Source organism: Cherax quadricarinatus, chromosome 64 (assembly GCF_038502225.1).
Source record: "Cherax quadricarinatus isolate ZL_2023a chromosome 64, ASM3850222v1, whole genome shotgun sequence".
Lineage (NCBI taxonomy): Eukaryota > Metazoa > Arthropoda > Malacostraca > Decapoda > Parastacidae > Cherax > Cherax quadricarinatus.
Window position 1 is genome coordinate 3991778 of NC_091355.1, and position 22921 is coordinate 4014698.

The following is a 22921-nucleotide window of genomic DNA, read 5'->3' on the forward strand; positions in this document are numbered from 1 at the left end:
TCCAGCAGGTATGCGTGAGCGTGTTTGATAGGAGTGAATGGAGACAAATGGTTTTTAATACTTGACGTGCTGTTGGAGTGTGAGCAAAGTAACATTTATGAAGGGGTTCAGGGAAACCGGCAGGCCGGACTTGAGTCCTGGAGATGGGAGGTACAGTGCCTGCACTCTGAAGGAGGGGTGTTAATGTTGCAGTTTAAAAACTGTAGTGTAAAGCACCCTTCTGGCAAGACAGTGATGGAGTGAATGATGGTGAAAGTTTTTCTTTTTCGGGCCACCCTGCCTTGGTGGGAATCGGCCAGTGTGATAAAAAAAAAAAATGCAGAGGATCACATGACTAATAGTAGCTAATACATGTAGATAAAATTTATTGAAGGATTAGACACATGCAACATCTGGGTATTTTTATTGTAGATGTTTTGCCATCAAGTGGCTTTATCAATATAATTTCAAGAACAAGTGTCTCCTTCTTAAAGAAGTCAGTAAGCTTTACTTTATGCTCATGAATTTTACAACTCAGAGAATTTTTTTCGGTTTCAGGTGATCTGACAAGAAACGGTGCAGTGAATCACTGGTCATATGCATTAAGTGAACAGTATCAGCAGAGCTACTACCCACAGTACCAGTACCAGCAGTACCAGTACCACCACGAGTCATACTACAATCAACAGGTATATCAGCAGCAGCAAGCATACTACCCTCAACAGCATCAGTATTTCAGTCAGAGCTCGTACACTGCTCCTGAGCCTCAGCAGCAGTACCCTGTAGGTGCACAACAAGCTGGGGAAAGTGGTCAATGCTGGGAGTGCGGAGCAACATTCCAGGATGTGGCACTCCTTCGTGACCACCTGGCACTCTTCCATGCCCACGTGCTTACGTACTCTTGCCGTTTATGTCCAGTTATTTTTCCTAGTCAAACACTCCTTGCCCATCATTTCAGCAGTTGCCATGTGGTAGGTGATCCAACTGCTTCAGCAAGAACTCAGCATCCAGTTACGAGACAAATAACACCTTTAGTACCTCAGTTGCAAACTGGGGAAGCACAACTCCCTAAAAAAGAAACCGAGTTTGTTTCTAAAGGTAATGAATCTTGCAAAGAACGGCAAAAGGAAGATTTATGGTGTATTCATTGTAGGATAAATCAGTTTGCTAGTGAAAAAGAATTTGAGGCCCATCATTTGGGCCACGTTCGTCAAAAAACCTTAAAAGTGCGACTAAGACGCCTAACAGCAGCAGAGCTGAAGCGGGCCAAGGTGGAGCCTGGTAGAAAGAGGAGGCGGTCAAGTATCAAGCTGAAGCTCAAAATTTCCAAAGTGGGTCGAGGTCGTGGACGTAAGCGAAGAGAGGTACAAATTGTTAATAACGAGGGCATGAGTGAGAACCACAACAGTTTTCAGGAACAACACAGACTGGAAGCTGAAGCTCGAGAGCCAGAGGTGGCGGATGGTACAGAAGAGAGTAGGGTTCCTGAGGAGAAAGAAGAAAGTGGAGGTGACAGTGAAGGAGACCGTGAAGCCAGTGGATCACCCTCAGAACAAAGGGACACTGAGGACCAAGTAGAACAGAATCTACCGTCTGGGCATGACGACTTGGATAGTGGCAGGGAGCAGGATTACGAGCAGGAGGAGCAGGATTCTCAGCAAGACGATTCTGAGCAGCAGGAACAAGACCAAGAGAAAGAGGAAGAGGCTGCTTCATCACAACAAAAGGAAACGCAGGGAAATTATCAGGAAGCCTCTGGTAGTGCTGACCAAGCTGAAAACAGCAGTGGTAGTTTTAACGCCGGCTTTGGTGAACAAGAGCTCGGATTTGGTAACGCTGGGTCAAGTGAAGCTCCGCCTTCAACTTATCAACCCCAGTTTGAATCATTCCCTACCAGTGATTGGTTCAGTGAATACGAGTCTGGATCACGAATAGCTGCTGCAATGGCAGGAGCAACAGCTGCAGAGAGTGCAAGTGAGAGCAGTGCTTGGGCAGGTGGAACAGAGGGAGCAGCTGATCCTGACTACTCTTCAGCTGATACCCCCCCAGAAAAGGAGTCCTCCAGTCATCCTGTTAATGGTGGGGAAAGTGAGGGTGATGGAGAAGATGGGTTATTTAGTCAAGCAGTGTTGGGTCAGGAATCCCCAGAGAAGAATGATCGCCAGGGTAGCTTCGAACAACTGTGTCTTAATGACTCTTTCAGTGTCCAGAGCCAGGACAGTAATGAAGAGCAATCTCAAGAACAACAGGAAGATCAGTCAGAGCTTTCACCACCACAGGAACAGCAGCAGCAGCAACAGCAGCAGCAGCAAGCTTCTGGTGTTGCAAGTGACTTGTTATCAGAACTTGAATACTTAAATAATAGTGGTCAGTCATCACAAGATTCACAGCCAGACTCTCAACCAGGCTCACAGCCAGGCTCACAGTCAGGCTCACAGTCTGGGCAGGTGGATGGCTCACCACATAGTGGAGGCCCCTCACCTCATAGTGGAGGGCCTGCCACTCCTTCTCACCTTAGTTCTCGAGGTTCTAACTCTGGCACACCCACATCCTCTGGTGGGCAGCCTACACCACCACCCTCAGACACATCTTTTAGAGCATTAGCTACCAGTCCTGTCACCAGTCCTACTCAACAGTCAACTTCACCATCACTTCACAAAGGTCCAACGCCACCTGCTACATCACCGCTTCAGCAGTCACAACAGCTTTCACCTCAAAGCGGTGATCAGCAGGCTGGAGTGCCTCGACTCACAATAGCAAATAACCTCATGGCTCCAGCGACTAGTGCTCATATGATAGCAACAACAACCGCTAGTCAAGCCACAGTTGGCAGCATGATATCTAGGTATGGCAATCAGTGGTCGCAGAATGCAGCATACAGTGCTGCTGGAAGCTATGGTGCTCTGGCAGGCACAAGTATGGCAAACACGAGCATAGCGGGTCCACTGCGTGCTCCGTTGCCCCCGAGTGTTGCAATGCCATATCGTCCTAGTCCTCCACCACGGGTGAGAGGACGACCGCCTCTCATGGGCCACGTAGGTCGTCCGCCTCTTCATCAGGCAGCACACCTACAGCCGTCAAGAGGACCTGGCCGCCCTCCAACCTCATCAATCCTTCCACCACCACTTATGCCAGCACCAGGAGGACGTGGTGGGATGATGCCTCCTTTACAACGTATGCATCAAACAATGTATCCCGGCCAAAGACAGGCTTCCCCTCAACAACAGAGTGCTGCTGGGAAAAGACAGCTGTTAGGTGCTGCTGGTCATTCGCCTAGCAAATCTGCTCGTCGAGAGGACATCAACGTTCCGTCGCGTCAGAAGGATAACGAATGTCAAATTATAGCAGTGGCAAACCGTAGTGATGGACTACCAGTGATATCCAATGTGCAGGGTGGGTCTGCAGCTCCTGGCAGTCAGCACCGTGGCTCAAGTGGTCCAGCAACCACAGAGTCCACTATTAACCTCAGTGATTCCATTACACTAAGTGTACGAGCATCTGGTGGTAAAGATGCATCATCACGTGGTGAAAGAAGTGGCCCAGAGGCTGGGGCTGTTGCCAACCTCCTAGCATCACGAGGTATTACTGTTACACCAGCTGCTGGTGAACGTCAGGATGGTACTGGAGGACGAGATGACCGCCGATTACCTACCGCACAAGAATTGAATTTATCATCGGCCATATCTGTACACCCACCAACACAAAGAGAACGAGAAGGGGGTGGAAGAGAACGAGATAGAGATGGATTTGCTGTACCACAGGCACCTCCAACTCGAGGTGTTTCAAACAGTACTTTAGAACGTCCCCCTCGTCCTCCTACTGTAGATTTAACTCAGGATGTCCCCTCTACAGGTTCTCAGGGCACGCGGCACAAGTGCCACCAATGTGAACGTTCTTTTCCAACAGCAGCTTTGTTATCAGAACATAGTCGTGTGCATCAGCAACAGCAACAGTCCCGTATGCCTTTTAAGTGTCACCTTTGCACTGCAGGGTTTTCTACACAAAAAGGGCAACAACATCATTATCAACAATTTCACCAGTTGCATCTTTCTGCTGGAGATGTGGCTATTCCTTTAGTAGACTTGCGTAATCCAGTTAATGTGCAGCGCATGGCGGCCCTTGGAATCCGTTCATTCCTTCCACTGACAAACCTTCAAAACCGAGGTGCTGGTGGTGTAGTTGGTGTACCTATACTAACACTAGAAAATTTGAGAAATGGTCATATGACATTGCAGCAATGGGGTGTCAGTGATGTTCTTTCCTTGGGTCCTGCAAAGACACTTAATATGCCCAGGTAATTGTCAAGGGTGATACGGCACTTTTTTATAAGTTCCAAAGCTAGTGTGTGGGCGTCTGGTGCAATTTAAGACGTTCCTTTTTTTTCTTTAGTTTTGGCACTGATTATTAGTGAGAGACAGCAAAGGGTGCTGCAGTCCGACGTCACCCTGTATGGACAAATATGCCAATAGGTTTTCTTGTCAAAATGTACAAACTTACTTGAGTGTGCATTCAAAATGCTAGAACTGTAATGTATACGAAAGATCTCCCTATATGTATGTATTTCTGTTCTGGATTGTAGCTATATTTTTTGTTCATACCAATCATTATTTTGACGTTTCTTTGTTTTGGAGTGCCAAAAATATCAGTGACAAGAAGTTGTTGAGTTGTGTAAATTAATTACAGTATGTAAAAAATATATACTGTATATATTGTATATATTTTTTTTTATGTGACTGAATAGAATGTTTTGGTAAACCATACAGTATGGCTAATAAATTCATAAAATTATTACACAACTAAAAAGGCATCAATGTGTTTCTCTGCAACTCCATTCCTTGCATGAAAACACCATAGAAGGGAAGACTTGGTTGATATAGCTTACTGTTGTGCAACTAGACTCGGAGCAATGCACTAGTTCTATTCAGTTCTCAAATTAAGAATGCCCCTTTTTTGTATTTTTTACCAAATAATTTGATTTTGTAAAGTGAATGTACAAATCTTTGTATATAGTTTTATATATTTTCTATAAATGTGAAATAAATTAGAATTTAAATTGTTATTCTGATTTTTCCACTGGTCAGAGTACAGTAAAACCTCAATATAATGGCCTTTTGCAATAATTGGCAGAATGCACTTAAGTGAACTTTTCATTTAACTTGTTTAGTTTTTTAAATTTATTGTGGTATCTGTGTAAACTGTGAGTACAGTGCTATATTAATTACACAGTAGAGTGCTTAAGTGCTTTATTTTACTTCTTCTTTTAACATTATTCTGATTTGTCGGTCACTTGCACAATCTCCCCTCCATTAGTCTGTTATATTGAGGGCTTATTGTATAGGATTTATTGAGAAGACGGAAGAAGAAGCACATTAAGAAACTGATGTCTAAAAGATTAGACACAACCACACTTTCCTTTGTATTTATATTTAATTGCCTAATCACACATTTTTTTACCTTTGTTTCCTCTCCTAGGCAGCCATCTATTTGTGGTGGGGATTGTGTGTTGTAGTAAACCCCATGGAATATACTGGCTCGTCTGGGATGCTGTTTTCTGCGGAGACCAGCTAAGAGGTACCAGTACTTTACGTGAGTTGGCTATGCATACAGGCCAGTCTATTTCTCCCACATACCTGGAAATTGCAGATGCAGTACTTTACATGAAAGTTACATGGGATGAGGTGCCCCAATCAACCATAAATATATGCTGGAGAAATTCATGACCATGTGTAGTGAATACTGTCACAGGTTTTTTCTCGGTAGAGAGTCAGGTCCAGGAAATAATTGTTTTGGCATAGTGTGCCAAGTGAAGGATGTAAAGGTATGCAGCCAAATGATATGCAAGAACTCTGACATGATGATGATTATGAACTGCAGAGTTCAATTCCCAGATAGAAGGGAAGCAGGTGACAAGAAAACAGGGAAGAAGAATCTAAACCTAAGCAGTTTATACATACATAAGGTGCTGCATACTAATGGTAAAGATTCAGACTTTTTTTTTATTTTTACTGAAAGGACTTTGCCACATCTAGAAGCACTGGTGTGAGGTGGGCTCTGGACCAAGCAATGATGCCTTATTGTCAGCCGTATAAAGTATTGAAGAATGAAACAGCAGACATGCCTGACAATACCTGAGGGCTCCAGTTACAACTCTGTGTTGACCTCAATCCAGGAAGTACAACCATCCACCTTGACCCAGGAGCCCCCAATTATCTACCTCATCCCAAGAATCCCAACCATCTATCTCATTCCAAAAACCTCATCCATTCACCTCATCCTAAGAACCCCCAACCATCTAATTTGGCCCAGAAGTGCCACAGCAGTCTTCTCCATTGATGTCAAACCCATCATGCATCAACAACAAGAATTTAAGGTAAGAAGTGCAGTACAGCCTCTCCTCACTTAACGATGGAGTTTTGTTCCTGAGACCATGTTGTTAAAAAAATTCGTCGCTAAGTGAGGAGCATACTATAATGGTAGTGAGTTTGTGTCAACCATCATTGATATTGTTTTAATGTCACCTTTGAACCATTTATAACATTTCTGGCATACTGTATTTTTAAATGTTTATCGAGTAGTGTACTGCATATTGAAATAAACAGAATAGAGGAAATCAGCTCTAATATACATTATTTAGGTATGAATACTGGTCAGAGAGCCCATCGTAAGTCCGAGGTGTTGGTAAACGAGTACGCCGCTAAGTGAGGAGAGGCTGTATTCACATTGACTTTGCTTGGTTGTCCTGTGTTCAATATACGTATAATGTATGGTGCATACTTTTTTAATGTACCCATAACATCTGTGCACCTGAACCATTGTAAATTACTACTTTTACTATTTTAGCCAAAGTTCAAATTTGAAGATATACCTGTCACCTTGAAAAATAAAAAGTCAGATGAACATACGTAATCCAATTTTTACCATATAGTATTACTCACTCCACATATATAACATTACCTATACAGTAGCTCTGATATCAGGTCCTTAACCTGTGTCAAACAAACAACAAAAAACAAACAAAACAAAAAAGTTTATTTCTTTGCAAAAGTTTCAATGTGTGTTTACATTTCATAATCTGATTGGTACAAAGAAAGCCACTATCATGCCGAGGCATTTCGGGCAGACTTACCCTAATACTTAGACTACTTAAGTCTAGACAAGCTTCAAATATTCAATATTTGCTCAATTATTCAAACATGGTGGTCTGTGTCACAGCTACACCTACACAGAATGATGAGTTAACCAATTAGCAATTAATTCGTCATTTTTTTAATTCTAAAGTATTTCTATCCTTTCAAAGCACAAGGCTTAGTATGCTTTGAAATTACAAGTGACCCCTTTATTTAATGGATTAATGAGGAGTAGTGGGTGTTTAGTAATGGCGATTGTGTTGGATAGAAATGCTGTGCTGCGATTGTAACAATTATCAATTCTGTTAATAACATGCTATCCATTGTTTCTGGCTTGATTGATCCAGGGGATTTTGTCTCGTATTTCCAAAGTTTCTTGATCCTTAAACTGTGTCTGACGTACACTATGTCAGGGGACCGGACTTTGACGTTTGCTGTAAGGCATTGAATATGCTGCTTGCTACTATTTTAAGTCGTTACTTGCCTGTTTAGTTTGCCTACCACTACCTCACACCTGGAAAAAAATGTAGGCTCATGTGGGTCTACACAGTTCATAGGTAACACTGCCTTAGTAATGTGTCACCACCAGCTTCCCTGCTGGTAACCAGTGTATGGAGCTACCAGGAATATGCCTTATTTTTTCCAAATTTATTACAATTTCATGATACTAATGGTGAAATTCAGCTAAAAACACGCTATGTACTTTTTAACCTAGGCTCCAAGTATACTCCAGGATGACCTCAAAAAATGTGACTTCCATGTTATGAAGATTATCACACCCTGAAACAATTGTAATATAAAATTTCTGTGTATATGGTGTTAGAATCAGTAGAATTAAGAAAAAAATTAAGTGACTGCTGCAATTGGGACTATGGAGTTCTGTGTACATTTCAAGTACTAAAACCCTCGAAACACACACATTAACCTAACAAAGTAGTGTAGTGCACAGTGATGTTATAAATGGTGCAAAGGCGACATTAAAACAATATCAGAGATAGTTGACAGAAACCCACTACCATTATAGTATGCTCCTCACTTAGCGACGAATTTGTTTACCTATGTGGTCTTAGGAATGGAACTCCGTCGTTAAGTGAGGAGAGACTGTATTATTTATTGCACACATTTATGCTAATATTGCCATTGAGCGATCTCTCTTTTATTAACCTCTACAGACTATAAAACCATAAGTTTTCCTTTGATTTCAGTTTTCTTTGCATAGTTCTGTTTACAAAAATGGTTGCTTTTAAGTTTAAATCAAAGGTTTACTGAAGTTTGTATTAATGCACTGCAGCAGCATTTTCATGCTTGACTAAACATAGAAGGAAGATTGGAAAGTGGAGGGTGCAAGAAGCCAGACTTTAGAAGCAGGAGTGTTGCAGAAATTAGAGAATTCTTGAATGCAGTGCAGTGGGAAAGGAAACTGGAGGGAATAACAGTGAATGAGATGGTGTATGATGAAAGATACTTGTGCATTACTTTGGCATCTTTATTGTGGAAACCATTTATATAAAATGGAGTACATGGTCAGGAAGTGCCAGGAGGCAGAGGACAACTTCATATCTAGATGAAGAACAAGAAACAGAATAGACAGAGAGCCTTTAGTGTAACCAGATTCAGAGGCAAAAGAGAGAAGTATAAGAGCATGAAAAAAACTATAGGAAGCAAAGGACAGATGAGAACAGAGAGGCGAGCAGATTAGCTGGAAATGAACATGCAAGGGTGAAGAGAGGCTCAATGACATTTTGTGAATGACATAGTAACCAAGGCCAAGCCTGAACCAAAACTGCTTCACAGCCAGATAAGAAGAAAAACAAAAGTTAAAACACCATGAGCAATTGGACTGAGGGAGGAGAACATACAGAAAATGACAAGGAAGCCTGTAAAGTGGTAAACAATTGATTTAGAGGGCTTCTCAGTGAAAATGAGCAGTTCCAGAAAGCTCAGGGAAAGAGTACATAAGCAGGTACTGGACATCATACATACAACAGGGGTAGAGGTAAAAGAATTTTTGATGGAGCTGAATACATCAAAAGCGGTGGGTCCTGACTGTCTCACCATGGATTCTGCGAGAGAGAGCAGCAGCACTGTCCGAACTGCTAACAATGATCTACGGCAAGTCAGTGAACACAGGTCAGAGATCTGGAAGACAGCAAATGTAGTACCTGTATTTAAGAAAGGAGATAGGCAGGAGGCATTGAACTACAGGCCAGTTTCATTGACATGTATGTATATCATGCAAGGTAATGGAGAAAACAGTCGTTAAGAGAATGGTAGAGTACTTGAACTGGTTTCATAAACAATAACCAGCATGGGTTCAGAGATAGCAAGTCTTGTCTTACCAGCCTTTTGGAATTCTATGACAAATGGTTTTTAATACTTGACGTGCTGTTGGAGTGTGAGCAAAGTAACATTTATGAAGGGGTTCAGGGAAACTGGCAGGCCGACTTGAGTCCTGGAGATGGGAAGTACAGTGCCTGCACTCTGAAGGAGGGGTGTTAATGTTGCAGTTTAAAAACTGTAGTGTAAAGCACCCTTCTGGCAAGACAGTGATGGAGTGAATGATGGTGAAAGTTTTTCTTTTTCGGGCCACCCTGCCTTGGTGGGAATCGGCCAGTGTGATAATAAAAAAAAATAATGACAAAGTTACAGTAGAGAGAGAGAGAGAGAGAGAGAGAGAGAGAGAGAGAGAGAGAGAGAGAGAGAGAGAGAGAGAGAGAGAGAGAGATGGAGAGAGAGAGATGGAGAGAGAGAGAGATGGAGAGAGAGAGAGATGGAGAGAGAGAGAGATGGAGAGAGAGAGAGATGGAGAGAGAGAGAGATGGAGAGAGAGAGAGATGGAGAGAGAGAGAGATGGAGAGAGAGAGAGATGGAGAGAGAGAGAGATGGAGAGAGAGAGAGATGGAGAGAGAGAGAGATGGAGAGAGAGAGAGATGGAGAGAGAGAGAGATGGAGAGAGAGAGAGATGGAGAGAGAGAGAGATGGAGAGAGAGAGAGATGGAGAGAGAGAGATGGAGAGATAGATAGATAGATAGATAGATGGAGATAGATAGATGGAGATAGATAGATAGATAGATGGAGATAGATAGATAGATAGATGGAGATAGATAGATGGAGATAGATAGATAGATGGAGATAGATAGATAGATGGAGATAGATAGATAGATAGATGGAGATAGATAGATAGATGGAGATAGATAGATAGATGGAGATAGATAGATAGATAGATGGAGATAGATAGATAGATGGAGATAGATAGATAGATAGATGGAGATAGATAGATAGATGGAGATAGATAGATAGATAGATGGAGATAGATAGATGGAGATAGATAGATGGAGATAGATGGAGATGGATGGATGGATGGATGGATTGAATTATCTTGGACTGCAAAATTATTTTGGAACAAAAGCTTGAGAAGCAGGAAAGGACAACTGGGAACATACTCCAGTGGATCAAGGAGGGGGGGGTACCTTAGGATAAGGAAGCAAAGATTGTCCAGGAAGAGATTTCAGAGTGGGGAAGCGTAACAAGTGGTGTACCACAAGGATGAGTATTAGGACCAGTGTTGTCTGGTGTGTGAACAACATGTAAAACTGAAAATACAGATATGGATGGGAAAAGGCTGCAAAATTATCTGGACAAGCTGCAGGGTTGGTCAGATAAGTAGCTGTTTGAATTCAGTCCCAGGAAATGCAAGGTTATGAAGACTGCGGGAGGAACCAGAATACAGACAGGCTGCAGACCTCATTCAAAGACAAGGACCTGGGAGTAAGCATAGTGCCTACCATATTACCAGAGGCTCGCATCATCTGAATGCTTTATGCAACATATGTCAGGCTCATCTTGGAGTATGCAGCACCAGTATGGAACCCCCACCTGACAAAGCATGTTAAAAAAATGAAGAAAGTAAAGAAGTATGAAGCAATATTAGTTCCAGAGCTAAAGAATATGAACTATGAGAAGCAGCTAAAGGAATTGAATGTAATGGCCCTGGAGGACAGAAGGACCAGGGAAAGAATATGGTAACAACATACAAAATACTCAGAAATTGATAGGGCAGACAGGAACAGGTTGTTTGAGAGGTAACAAAGAGGTACTCAGTGGCACATCTGGAAGCTAAAACACATGACTCATAGGGATGTTAAGATGTATTTTTCCAGTCTCAGGATGGCTGGGAAGTGGAATGACCTTGATGAAGTGGTGGAGGCAGACTTCATATATAGTTTTAAGAATAAGTACAGTAGGGCCCACGAAGCTGAGAGTGAATCTGGCAAACGGCAAGTTCAGAAGTGGAGCCAGGTGCTAAGACTCGACCCCTGCAATCACATGTGAAAAGGTGAGTACTCAAAAATATTAAGACCTTTAGACTCCTTGACCCCATGTCCTATGCCTAGATGCTGGTGAAGAACTCTTGGTCCAAAGAACTGGAGCTACTCTCCCTTTTCTTGGACCAAACTGAAAGACTTCCCATTTCCAAGGTGCTTTGACCTCTACCCCTCAAGGGAGGTTACTTGATGCTGGTGAGGAGGTCTCTTGATCTAAGGAATTGGACCTGCCCTTCCCTTCCTTGAATCAAACCAGAGTGCCTCCCAATTCACTAAGCACTGTATGACCCTGTGGGTTTTAGCACTCCCCATAAATGTTTTAATATTATAATCCCTATGGGTTTAGCACTTCCTTATGAATATAATGATAATAATAATCCTCTTGTTAGAACCATTACTATTTTCCAACTAGTAGGTACTGACCTATTAAATGTCACAGTCCTATTAGATGTCGCAGATATCGCAGAATGTTACATCGACGACGGAATTCACCCTGTCTGCAGACTGAGTAGCAACATACATGTGGTTGAAGGGAGGCAAGCAGCACCAGATGACCCACTGATGTATTGGAAACTTAAGAATGTGGATTTAAGAAATTTTGCTTCCAGAAAGCTTGGCATAAAAACCAGGAGTTTTGAAATCTGAATTTGTGGTAATGTAGTTTATTTTATTTTTGAGTTTTTGATATTTTTTTTATCTTGCAAGAAATATTGACAAATCAAATGAAACTATGTACTAAAAACTCATGAGTTATAATGTACTGTATGTATATTGAAAGAATCACTAGTTTTGATGACATAATGTTGGACTACAGTATTTACATGAGAGAGCTTGTGATATTTTGAGCAGAACTAAACCTAGTAAACATGAAAATGTAAAATGATGTCAGTAAGATAACTGCTTGGCAACATGTAATTATAATTCATGGGTCAAGAATATTGGAGTTTGGTAACAGTAACTATTGTATACTAATTTTTACCAGACTTTCTGAAGAAAAGTTGCAGAGGTTGGTTGATGAGTTTGGAAGGGTATGTACAAGAAGGAAATTAAAAGTGAATGTAGGAAAGGGTAAGGTGATGAGGATAAAAAAAAATTAGGTAACGGATGATTGGATATCAGATTGGAGGGAGAGAGTATGGAGGAGGTGAATGTATTCAGATATTTAGGAGTGGACGTGTCAGCAGATGGATCCATGAAAGATGAGGTGAATCATAGAAATGACGAGGGGAAAAAGGCGAGTGGTCCACTGAGGAGTCTGTGGAGACAAAGAACTTTATCCATGAAAGCAAATAGGAGAATGTATGAGAGTATAGTTACACCAATGCTCTTGTATGGGTGTGAGGCATGGGTGGTGTATGTTGCAACAAGAAGGCTGGAGGCAGTGGAGATGTCATGTTTGAGGGAAATGTGTGATGTGAATATACAGTAATGCAGAGAATCTGTAGTCTGGGATATTTGCTGAAAAGCAAATATCACCATAAGGCAAATCACAGCCTCCTTTTTTTCCACTTGCCAGTGCATATAAAAGCCTAAAAACATGTTTACACTATCATTTATTAAGTGTGCAATAATGCTAGGGCTAAAGAAGATGCAAAAGTAAAAATAATACAGTATTGTATTGCTAACCTTAAAATATTTTCATCTTTTGCTTATCGTGACTGACAAATGAACATTTTAGAAGAATCAATAACAACACTGCGACTAGCTGGAGGATTGAACCCATGTTGTTTTAGCCCGCCTCATGGTGAGCTTTTTAGGAGAAGTGATTATCAAAGGAAGGTTTAAGTAGATATTGGAGTTAATTTGATCTAATATCTATCTGGGCATTCCACAAGCCTGTCTCACTAAGCTTGATCATTTCTAGCTTTTGATTTAAGTAAGTCTTGTGACGCCTCTCTTCACCAGCATTAACCTTAGGGGCTATTGTGCTGAAATAATTACAATAATAACAATATTATTATAATCAAAAGGAAGCGCTAACCCTACCAGGGTTATACAGCACTGCAGGGTAGGAATTGATGCAGGATCTAAGGATAAATAAGGGTGGAGATGACAATAAAGGTAAAGTTAGGAGGGGCTGTGAGGAGTGCTAAAGAAAGGATTATCAAAGTTTGCGTAATAAATCAGTTGCTATCAAAAAGTCGAAGAGGGAGTCTGTGTTAAAGGTGGGTCCATCAGCAAGGAGGGAAAATAAAGTAAGGGCGTTAGAGTGGTGACAACGCCGGAAGAAAATTCTGCGTGTTCGTTAATACACAGAACAACAGCACAAGTATAAAGTTTTAAAATTGCCAGAATATGACAGATACGCAGTGCACAGATGTTATAGACAAGACTGAGTGCGAGTCAGTGCTGTATTAGCAAAACACTCTGAAGCGAGCACCATATTTACTAGGTGTGCCTGTACATATTTTAAGTGTAAAAGTACACCTACCATCCGACTTACGGCCGAGTTCGGTTCCGAGAAACCGGTCGTAAGTCGAAATGGTCGTAAGTCGAACTTTACTACTGAATATCAACAAAAACATTTTTGTAATGGCTTTATTTTATTGTTTTATTTTGGTATTTCATATTTTATTTTACTTTTTATGCTGTTAGTACTGTATTTTATACTGTAAGGTTTAGGATAAACACTGTGTACAACACAAATAGTTGTTTATTTCCCAGAAATTTGGCATAAAAAACACGGTCGTAAGTCGGATGGTAGGTGTATCATGAAAATGTTTTGGTATTTCTCTTAGTGGTATAAAGAAGCTCTCTTAAGACATAGCCATACTTTCATAACTAAAATGCTATAAGCCATCTTTGATGTTGCCATGGCTGTATTTTGCCTTTTAAGTATGGAAAGTTTTGTACAGAGCAACGTCTGACAGTACATATCTTGCAAGATTGATGTGCCTATTGCAAGTTTATTTTTATCTCATAAATACACAGATAAAAATAACTTATGAAAGACAAATGTTTTATTATTTGGAATACTTGTTGCCTAAATGTCAATTATTATAATAAATGGATCATAGTTATGATTATGAACTCGCTGTAATAACTAAGAGTAATGATCCAGCAACTGATAATATATACTACAAGTACCATCCGACTTACGACCAAGCTTGGTTCCGACCAACTGGTCGTAAGTCAAAATGGACCTAAGTCGAACCTTACTAATGAATATCAACTTCACATTTTTGTAATGATTTTATTTTATTGTTTTATTTTGGTATTTCACTTTTTACTTTACTTTTTATGCTGTTAGTACTGTATTTTATACTGTAAGGTTTAGGATAAACACTTTATACAACACAAACAGTTGTTTATTTCCCAGAAATTTGGCATATAAAACATGGTCGTAAGTCGAGTGGTAATACATCGAGCAGGTCGTGAGTTGGATGGTAGGTGTATACATGAAAAATACTTGAGAGTTAGGTACTGAATATGCACACTACCTTACTAACTTATTAGGATGAGAGAGATGAGGAAATTTTGAATAAACCCTGTACCTGGTACCATTGAAACAATTATAGAACACTGTCAACATCATGGTTCATGACACTAACCTTCTATCACCAGGTGTAAAAAATATTACTGCAACAAAGAGGGAAATTTTCAAAAGGAAACTGAAACACTTCACTACATGTGCATGATCAGCCAGTTACCAGCGGCAACCTGGTTGTTTACCATAGTCAACAAGGAATTTTGGCCTTAGACCAAGCCACAGTTGTAGAAGAACCTTTGGAACCAATCGTAAGTATGAACATTTTGTTTCTCTTATAAATTCAGAAAAGCGTGTGATAACGGTTTGAGGCAATTTATCAGATGTTGCAAATGTATAAAATAGATAATAAGTTACAAAATGTAGTACAGTGTCAATAGTTACCACACTTAATGCTGCTCTGTATTTTATACATTTTTATAATTATAAATGACTAGCTTTGAGCTGACAGATGGTAAAAAAAAACTGCAGCACAAAAACCTTTATTAGTACATTTTATCAACTGCTGGCTTTATAAAGTGCATGACTGACATGAAAAGTGGTATATACAGTATATGGGGAAGGTAAATAGCTGCCAGATCAGGTAAGGTGCTGTTGGATCAAGTTAGGTATTTCTGGAGGAGGTCAAGTGCCATCTGACATCACTCGATTTCACTTGTAACAGCACCTGACCTGAGTCAGCAGCTCCTTGCCTCCCACATAATTTAAAATACAACTGGTTTTGTCATCCATGCACCTGATAAACCCCCAGTGAGTGATACATAAAAATAAAAAAGCCTCTGTGTTGAAAGGGACAATTATATTCAAACATTTTGTTACTTATAATATTTATTTGAAAGATTACAAATAATTCTTTCAAGAGGTTGTCTTTATTCTTGTGAAAGGCCCTTGATCAAAGGAAATAGAATTACCCTCCCTGCCCTTGACCCAACTTGATCACCCACCTTATTTCCCAGGAACTATATAGCCTCTAGGGGATCATAACAGTACTAATAATGTTCATTAGAAATTAACACTTTCATAACTGCATAGTGTTGCACATATGTTTTGCTCATCAACGTCTCAGTATTGTATACAATACCGAGTGGTTGACGATTATCAGAATTATTCAGCATCTGGGGAAGGGAAGGCAATCAGGTGAGATCCAAGGAAGGAAGAATTTTCTACTATTCCTTGGGTCATCCAACCCCTTACCCCCTTGAAGAGACCTCTGGAATGATGTCCAAACTTTAGTGTCTGTCTTAAAGTGTATCGATGGTAGAACATTCTGACAAGTATGGTATGTGAATAAGGCAATATAAGGCTTATGGTATGTTATTGGGAAGACATTTTGTCTATCAGGGACTTTACCTATTCACTCAGGTAAATAACCAGAGCATATAAGTAGTGGGGAAGTATGACGAGAGATGTACAGTAATGCTGGGTGATTGACGTTACCTGTTGTAATTATTTCACGCCAGTAGGTTGATTGCAGTACTCCTCCAAACAGTTTTATGTACAGTAATAGCAGTATCATATCTGAGAATAAGCTTGGTCAGTACTATTTTCAAAATTAAGGAAGAACCTGATTTCTGTTTGATGTTAATTGTGGCAATCAAAGCAGATTCCTGTCTGCTTCTTTGATAATTATTTTGTCATCGGTGAAGTTTGCTTTCCCTGTTGTGGTAAGTAGTACAAGCGTTGTTCATGTCATCTCTGGCAGGTACTTATGTTTGTTGATGCCTGTATTCAGGTCTCTGGAAGTTTCACCCGCAATAAAATGTATCACAACCTCCACATGGTAGGTAGATGCCAATAGTGGTGTCTTTGGTCATGGATTTCATCTAAGTCCTTTATGGTGTTGGAGGATTTGCTGGCAACCCAGATGTTGGTTTTGGTTAAAAATTTGAAGAGGTTATTGCTTGTGTTGTTGATAGGTAGAATTATGTATCTGCTAAGGTTGGACTCTTGTCTAGCATTGTGTAGTATTTTCTCAACTTTTTTTCTTGCAATCTGTGAGCTTCCCTATACATCATTTATCACTGACTATACAAAAAGGACTGAGAAAATACCCTATATTGCATCAGGGTTGCTAACATACCCTCTTAACACCATGAAGAAGTTAGCTAAAAGGAAACTGTGACCAAGGGCACCACCACATAATACCCTGTGGTGGTACAAAGTCCAAAATAAACACACACTGTAGGCAACTCTCCTCTATTCGTTAATTGCATCCCAGGCTTGTCTTATATAACACTTGCCTACTGTTATGAATTCATCACAGAAAAATAAAAGTTTTATCCTATTTCTTAGATAAAATATAACCAAGAATGAATGGTCATGGTTTAGGCTGTCCGAATAATTGAAGCAAACCTAGTAAAATCCCACAATGGGGGGTGGGGGGGGTGGGGGGGGGCTAAGGACTTAGGTGCCCTTCTCTTCCACAAGAAAAATATAACTGCCAAAAATCAAATATTTCTGCCACTTTGAGCTGTACTTCAAGCTACTTCCTCTCTGAAACCAACCAAAATCATCTCTATTTCACCAGCACATCTTCCATTCTATCAACAGATACCGTGAAACAGCCATAAAAACCACCTTAGACAACATCTCAAAAGTCATTATTTTAAACCATATGCAAGGTCAAAGGTTTTCTTTTCCCATCATGCACTACATGGGGCAGGTGTACTGCATACAACATATTTGAGGGAGCATCACTGATGTCAATGATGTAGATCTATGTGGGAGGCAGTGAAAGACTTATTTTATTTGGGTGAAACCTCTAGGGACTTAAAACACAAGGATCAATGAATGCAGAAATGCTTGCCAGTACTTGTACTATTCACAGTGCTTGTACTATTCACAACAGAAAAACCCATCTGGCGAACTTCCCTTATGCCAAACTAGTTATCCAGGACAGTATTTTCCAAACACAGCTGCAGGCTGTTTGGAATATACTGTCATGACTAACTTCATCATACAGAAATCAAGTTCATTCATAAATTCAGAAATACTGGCCATGATGCTACCATTACTTCAAACTGTTTGGAGGAACATTGCAGATGGTGTATTGGCCTGACCTTAATGTAAAGGCTTGGTGATTCCACTTGGCTGAGTCGCATCACAACAGGTGACATCACCTGCCCAGGACTACATTTCACTTTGTGCTTCTCCACTGTCTACATGTTCAGTTTACTTTTGATAAAATCCCTGGTGGATGAAACAGCCCAACAAGATGTCATTAGACTGTATATTGTCTTATTAAAAAGGCACAGCACTGTGAATGGAACAATACACAAATAATCCACACGTAGGAGAGAGGAGCTTACGACGACATTTCAGTCCGACTTGGCCCATTTACAAAGTCACACTAACAAAAAGGAGCTACTCTCTCCTATGTGTGGGTTATTTGTCTTATTCATTCTTTGTCTTAAGAATATGTTGTCTTAGGAAGCACTTTTGCTGGAGTACCTTTCTTTTTCAACATGGAACTGTGTCTTTACCATTTTTACCACCCTTGTTGGTTTAGCGCTTTATTATTTGATTATAACCACTCTTGCCTAACAGATAAATCACTTCTTGCATTTGCAGGCTTGCTACAACTGAGACTGATGTGGATGCACCCAGCAGAGCTACTGAAATGCTTCACAAATAACCTGCACTTGGGAGAAGAAGCTTGTGACGTTTGATCTTTGATCACTGTCAAGTCACAACCAGGAGAGAAAAAACAAGAGAACACAAGAGAAGGTGGATTGAATGGAGGAAGTAGTAGTAGTAGGAGAAGAATTAGCAAAAGCAGCAGTAGTAGTAATCATGAGGTATGTAGTTGCAGTGATAATACTAGTGGTAGAAATAGTATAGTAGTAGTTAGAGTAATAGGAGTAATACATAGGAAGAGGAATGCTGCAGGAAATCTACTGGTCCATGCTAAGCAGGACTAGTGATAAAGTACTAAGAGTAAATTACATCTCCAAGCAGTGGAGATCAACCTAATACATCTGTCCCAAAGAGGCAAAGGAGCACTGCAGTAGCCCAACTGGACCATGCTAACAGGAAGACTTGGGAAAGTCAGAAGACAGGAAAGGCATAGGAAATACATAAAGTTCAAGAGGGAAGGAGAGGAGGTAAAAGTAAGGTCAGGTTGCAAATATTCTGAAGATTAGAGCATTTGACAAAATATTTAGGAAGGCAGGCATCTACAGGAACAAAGCCAAGGCTAAGATTCATATTTGAAATGTGTATATGGGATGTTTCAACAAGACAGTGTCTGTGAATAATAGAGATGGTAATGTTAACAGGAATAATTAATTGGATAGGTGTTGCCTCTAATACTGTACATGACAGAAAAGAGCACTGTTAATGTCAACAAGGCGAGCACTTCTTTGCTACTGAAGAGGACAGGACAATGAGGAAATGGAGTAGACACTGGTGTCTACTTCATTTCCTCTTCCCGTCCTCTACAATACAGTGGACCCCCGCATAACGATTACCTCCGAATGCGACCAATTATGTAAGTGTATTTATGTAAGTGCGTTTGTACGTGTATGTTTGGGGGTCTGAAATGGACTAATCTACTTCACAATATTTCTTATGGGAACAAATTCGGTCAGTACTGGCACCTGAACATACTTCTGGAGTGAAAAAATATCGTTAACCGGGGGTCCACTGTACTTTGGTGAAACTCGTCACTCTCTCACACACTTATAAGGAGCACAAAAAAAGTGCTTACCTTGCTGAGACTAAGTGCTCTTTTTTGTTATGTTGATCACAGCCATCCAGTTAATTGGTCCCTTCTAACACTACCATTCTCTAGCCTTCTTGGATGCCATCTTGTTGAATCATCCCTTATACACAACATTCCTAATATGAATCTTGGTCCTGACTTTGTTTCTGTAGGTGACTGTCTTTCAATACATCAAATGCTCTAATCTTCAAAATACTCATGGCCTGACCTGACCTTTGCCTCCTCTCCTTCCCCTTAAGGAAAGTTCTTTGATGCTGGTGAGGGGCTCTTGATCAAGGGAACTGGATCTGTGCTAAAGTTCCCCGAATTAAGCCTGAATGCCTTCCACACCCCCCTCCACAGACGCTGTATAATCCTATGGGTTTAGCGCTTCCCCCTTGATTATAATAATTCTTTCCTCTTGACTTGTCTAATGTATTTCTTTTACCTTTTTTGTCTTCTGATTTTCCCAGTCTTCCTTTTAGCATGGTCCAGCTGAGCTACTACAGTGCTCCTCTGTCTCTTTGGGACAGGTATCGAGTTACACTGATCTAAACTGCCTCGAGATGTAATTTAATTTGATTACTCTAGTCCTGCCCAGGGTGGACCAGTAGGTCTCCCATGGTGTTCCTTTTTTTTTTTTAATGTATTGCTATCATTACTCTTTCACTACTACTATTCCTACCACCACTAATAGCACTACTGCAACTACCTCATTACTATTACCACTGCTGCTAATTCTACCACTCCCTCCTCTCAACTTGTCTTCTAGTTATCTGTTTTTTTTCCTCTTGGTTGTGACTTGAAAATGGTCTGAAAAAGTGAAGGTTTAGTGCATCTTCCTGAACAAATCTTAATTACAACAGTACAAAGTTTGGTCAGAAATAAAAATGACAAGTTTCTAAAAGGAATTGTATTTCATTTATAACCTACAAACTGTAATTTTATCATGCAGTCTTGTGCTGTTGTGGAGGTGACCAGCACAAGGCAGATAAGTGGAAAAGATGTACACAATTTGGAGAGATGAACTTTACCAAGATGTTTTGCCTGTAGAACCGGCTTCTGTCATTGCACAGATGCAGACAACAATTATACTTATACAAGAACAGCATGTGAGTAGTTGGGCAGCAAGGACATGGCATGGGTTGAACGAGAGATGGTACTGCAGGACTACCAGTCCTTGCGGGCAACATGGCAGTATGAAATTTTATATAAAGAAATTGGGCCAAATATTTGGTTAAACTGAAAGCTCCTTGATTCTGTTATATGTGTAAGTATTGTGTGTATACATCAAAGCAAGTTCAAGGCATCTGCATGTCTGTCTGTCTTGTCTCTGATGACTAGCTGGGTGTCACTCCTGGATATCAAGTGTGCTGTCTTGTACCCATGTGACTCGGGCATATTGTTCCTTTAGTTTGGTCTTTTGGCTGTGGTAAGCCCCCTACATATTTCTGATCACGGCCACTGCATGTTATGATGTAGACACCTGCATTAGTGAGGTCCAGGCAGGTTTTTTTTTTTTTAACCTTGGTCAGGTGTTTGATGTGATGGTTGTAACACCTATGTTGCTCTTGGAAAGAGTGTGATATCCTTCTCACAGGCCACACCACAGGATGAGTTTTTTTTTTTTTTTGTTCCCTGGTTTTAGCAAAGATTTTGTGTGCTTGGCTCCTGGAGTTATGGATGATTGTGTGTGGGAACTTAAGTGCCAAGTAGACATCTTATACAAAGTTGCACTTTTGAGGTATTCTGGACTGCAGGTCATTAGGCATGTAAGAATATGCCAGTGTCATAGTGTTAGTAGTAATGTATCATACCATTTCATGTTGAATGGCTTCCTGTATGCTTTGGAATTAAGGTGGCTGTCCTCTTTTGATGAGAAGTACATAGGAGGACAGGAAGGATGTCATCAGCTTTCTTTTCTAGGGTGAATCTGATGGTCTTGCACTGTTAAGGCTGTTTTGAGGCTGTCCCTTTTTTTTTTTTTTTTTTTTTTTTTTTTTTTTTTTTTTTGAGTAATGAACAGAAGATAATGCATATAACTAGGACATGTGACATTTTTGGAATGATATTAGCAAATCTCTTGTCCTCCAGTGATTCTATATATAGATTTGCCAATACAGTACTGATCAATGAGCATATGGCCAGGCAGAATTTTTGTCTATAAAAGGAATTACCAAATGAAAAACAAAGTTCATACAGAGCTCAGCTTCACAAAGTTTTGATAAGGTTAAAGTAGGTCCGTGTACGACCTTAGTTTCCAATGTAGTAAATGGGTTGGTTGGTGGGGACTGGTAGAGAGAGAGAAATCATGTCAAGGCTATCCATTTGTTCCTGATGTTGATGGCCTCTATCTTATTCAGTAAATCCCTAGTGTGGCAAAGATGTGAGCTTCTGATAGAACCAAGTAGTTTGGAGGTCCTGTGAGGCCCTTAGAATGTTGCAGTCAGTGCACCTTACACAGCCGTTAGCACTTTGGCTAAATATATGACCAAACTACTCAGTTCTGTTGTCAACTCACACCATCACTGCAGATTCACTCAACAAGAAAAAGGATATCAACAGAAAGAAGTTAGCTAGTCTAAATGTGACTTCTCTTTGCCAATCACTACTGACCAAACCATTATACTTACTACACCACAAAGGTTGGACATGGACCTGCCTGTACTTGGCCAAGGTTTCATGAAACTGAGCTGTGAACTAGGTTTTTCTCGGCTATTTCTTTTACAGATAAAAATTCTGCACAGCTATGGACTCGCTGATCAATGCTGAGTTGCAAATTTACATATGGAATCACCAAAGGCCAAAAGATTTACCACCACTCAAAACTGTCAAATAGCTCTGCTATGTGGATAATATTCTGCTCCCAAACGAATTGGACCTCAAAATGCAGCTTTAACAGTGGAGAGCCATCCAATCCACCTTTCCTCGACACTTCTCACCAGAGAACAGCCACTTTAATTTTGAAATTGTACCAGAAACCAACCAACAAGAATGACACAATACATTACTACTCACACTAAAACCAAAGAATCAAACACAGTACATTTATTGGTATGTTTTTATGTTTCTAAATGACATGTAGCCCAGAATGCCTCAGAGAAAAGCAAAACATTCTGCAAGACATCCTGATACTTAAGTTTCCACACGTCTTTTATAACTGCAGGGATGAAGCACACAAAATCTGTGCCAGAAGGAAAGAACATAAAACACTCATCCTTCTTACTGGTCACACCACAAGATATATCACACTCTCTCCAGAATCAACATAGTTGTTGTGACCATCATGTCAAACACCTGA

At 40.4% G+C, this 22921-nt stretch overlaps 2 protein-coding genes and 1 long non-coding RNA gene across 4 annotated transcripts in view; 2 read left to right on the top strand and 1 right to left on the bottom strand.

Moving 5' to 3' along the window:
- Positions 1–5032, top strand: part of LOC138854600 (AF4/FMR2 family member lilli-like) — a 45996-nt gene extending 40964 nt beyond the window's left edge. For both annotated transcript variants that reach the window (XM_070098730.1, XM_070098729.1), the window contains exon 2: positions 538–5032. In XM_070098730.1, coding sequence (XP_069954831.1) covers positions 538–4277 — 3740 coding nt within the window. In that variant the 3' untranslated portion in view covers positions 4278–5032. The remainder of the gene's footprint in view (positions 1–537) is intronic.
- The window catches only part of LOC128700069 (uncharacterized), a 195113-nt gene that overhangs the window by 82262 nt on the left and 89930 nt on the right, over positions 1–22921 (bottom strand). The window lies entirely within an intron of this gene.
- On the top strand, positions 10352–19310 carry LOC138854602 (uncharacterized). The gene is made up of 3 exons (XR_011393780.1): positions 10352–12083; positions 14996–15169; positions 18489–19310. It is a non-coding gene; the product is annotated as an uncharacterized lncRNA (long non-coding RNA).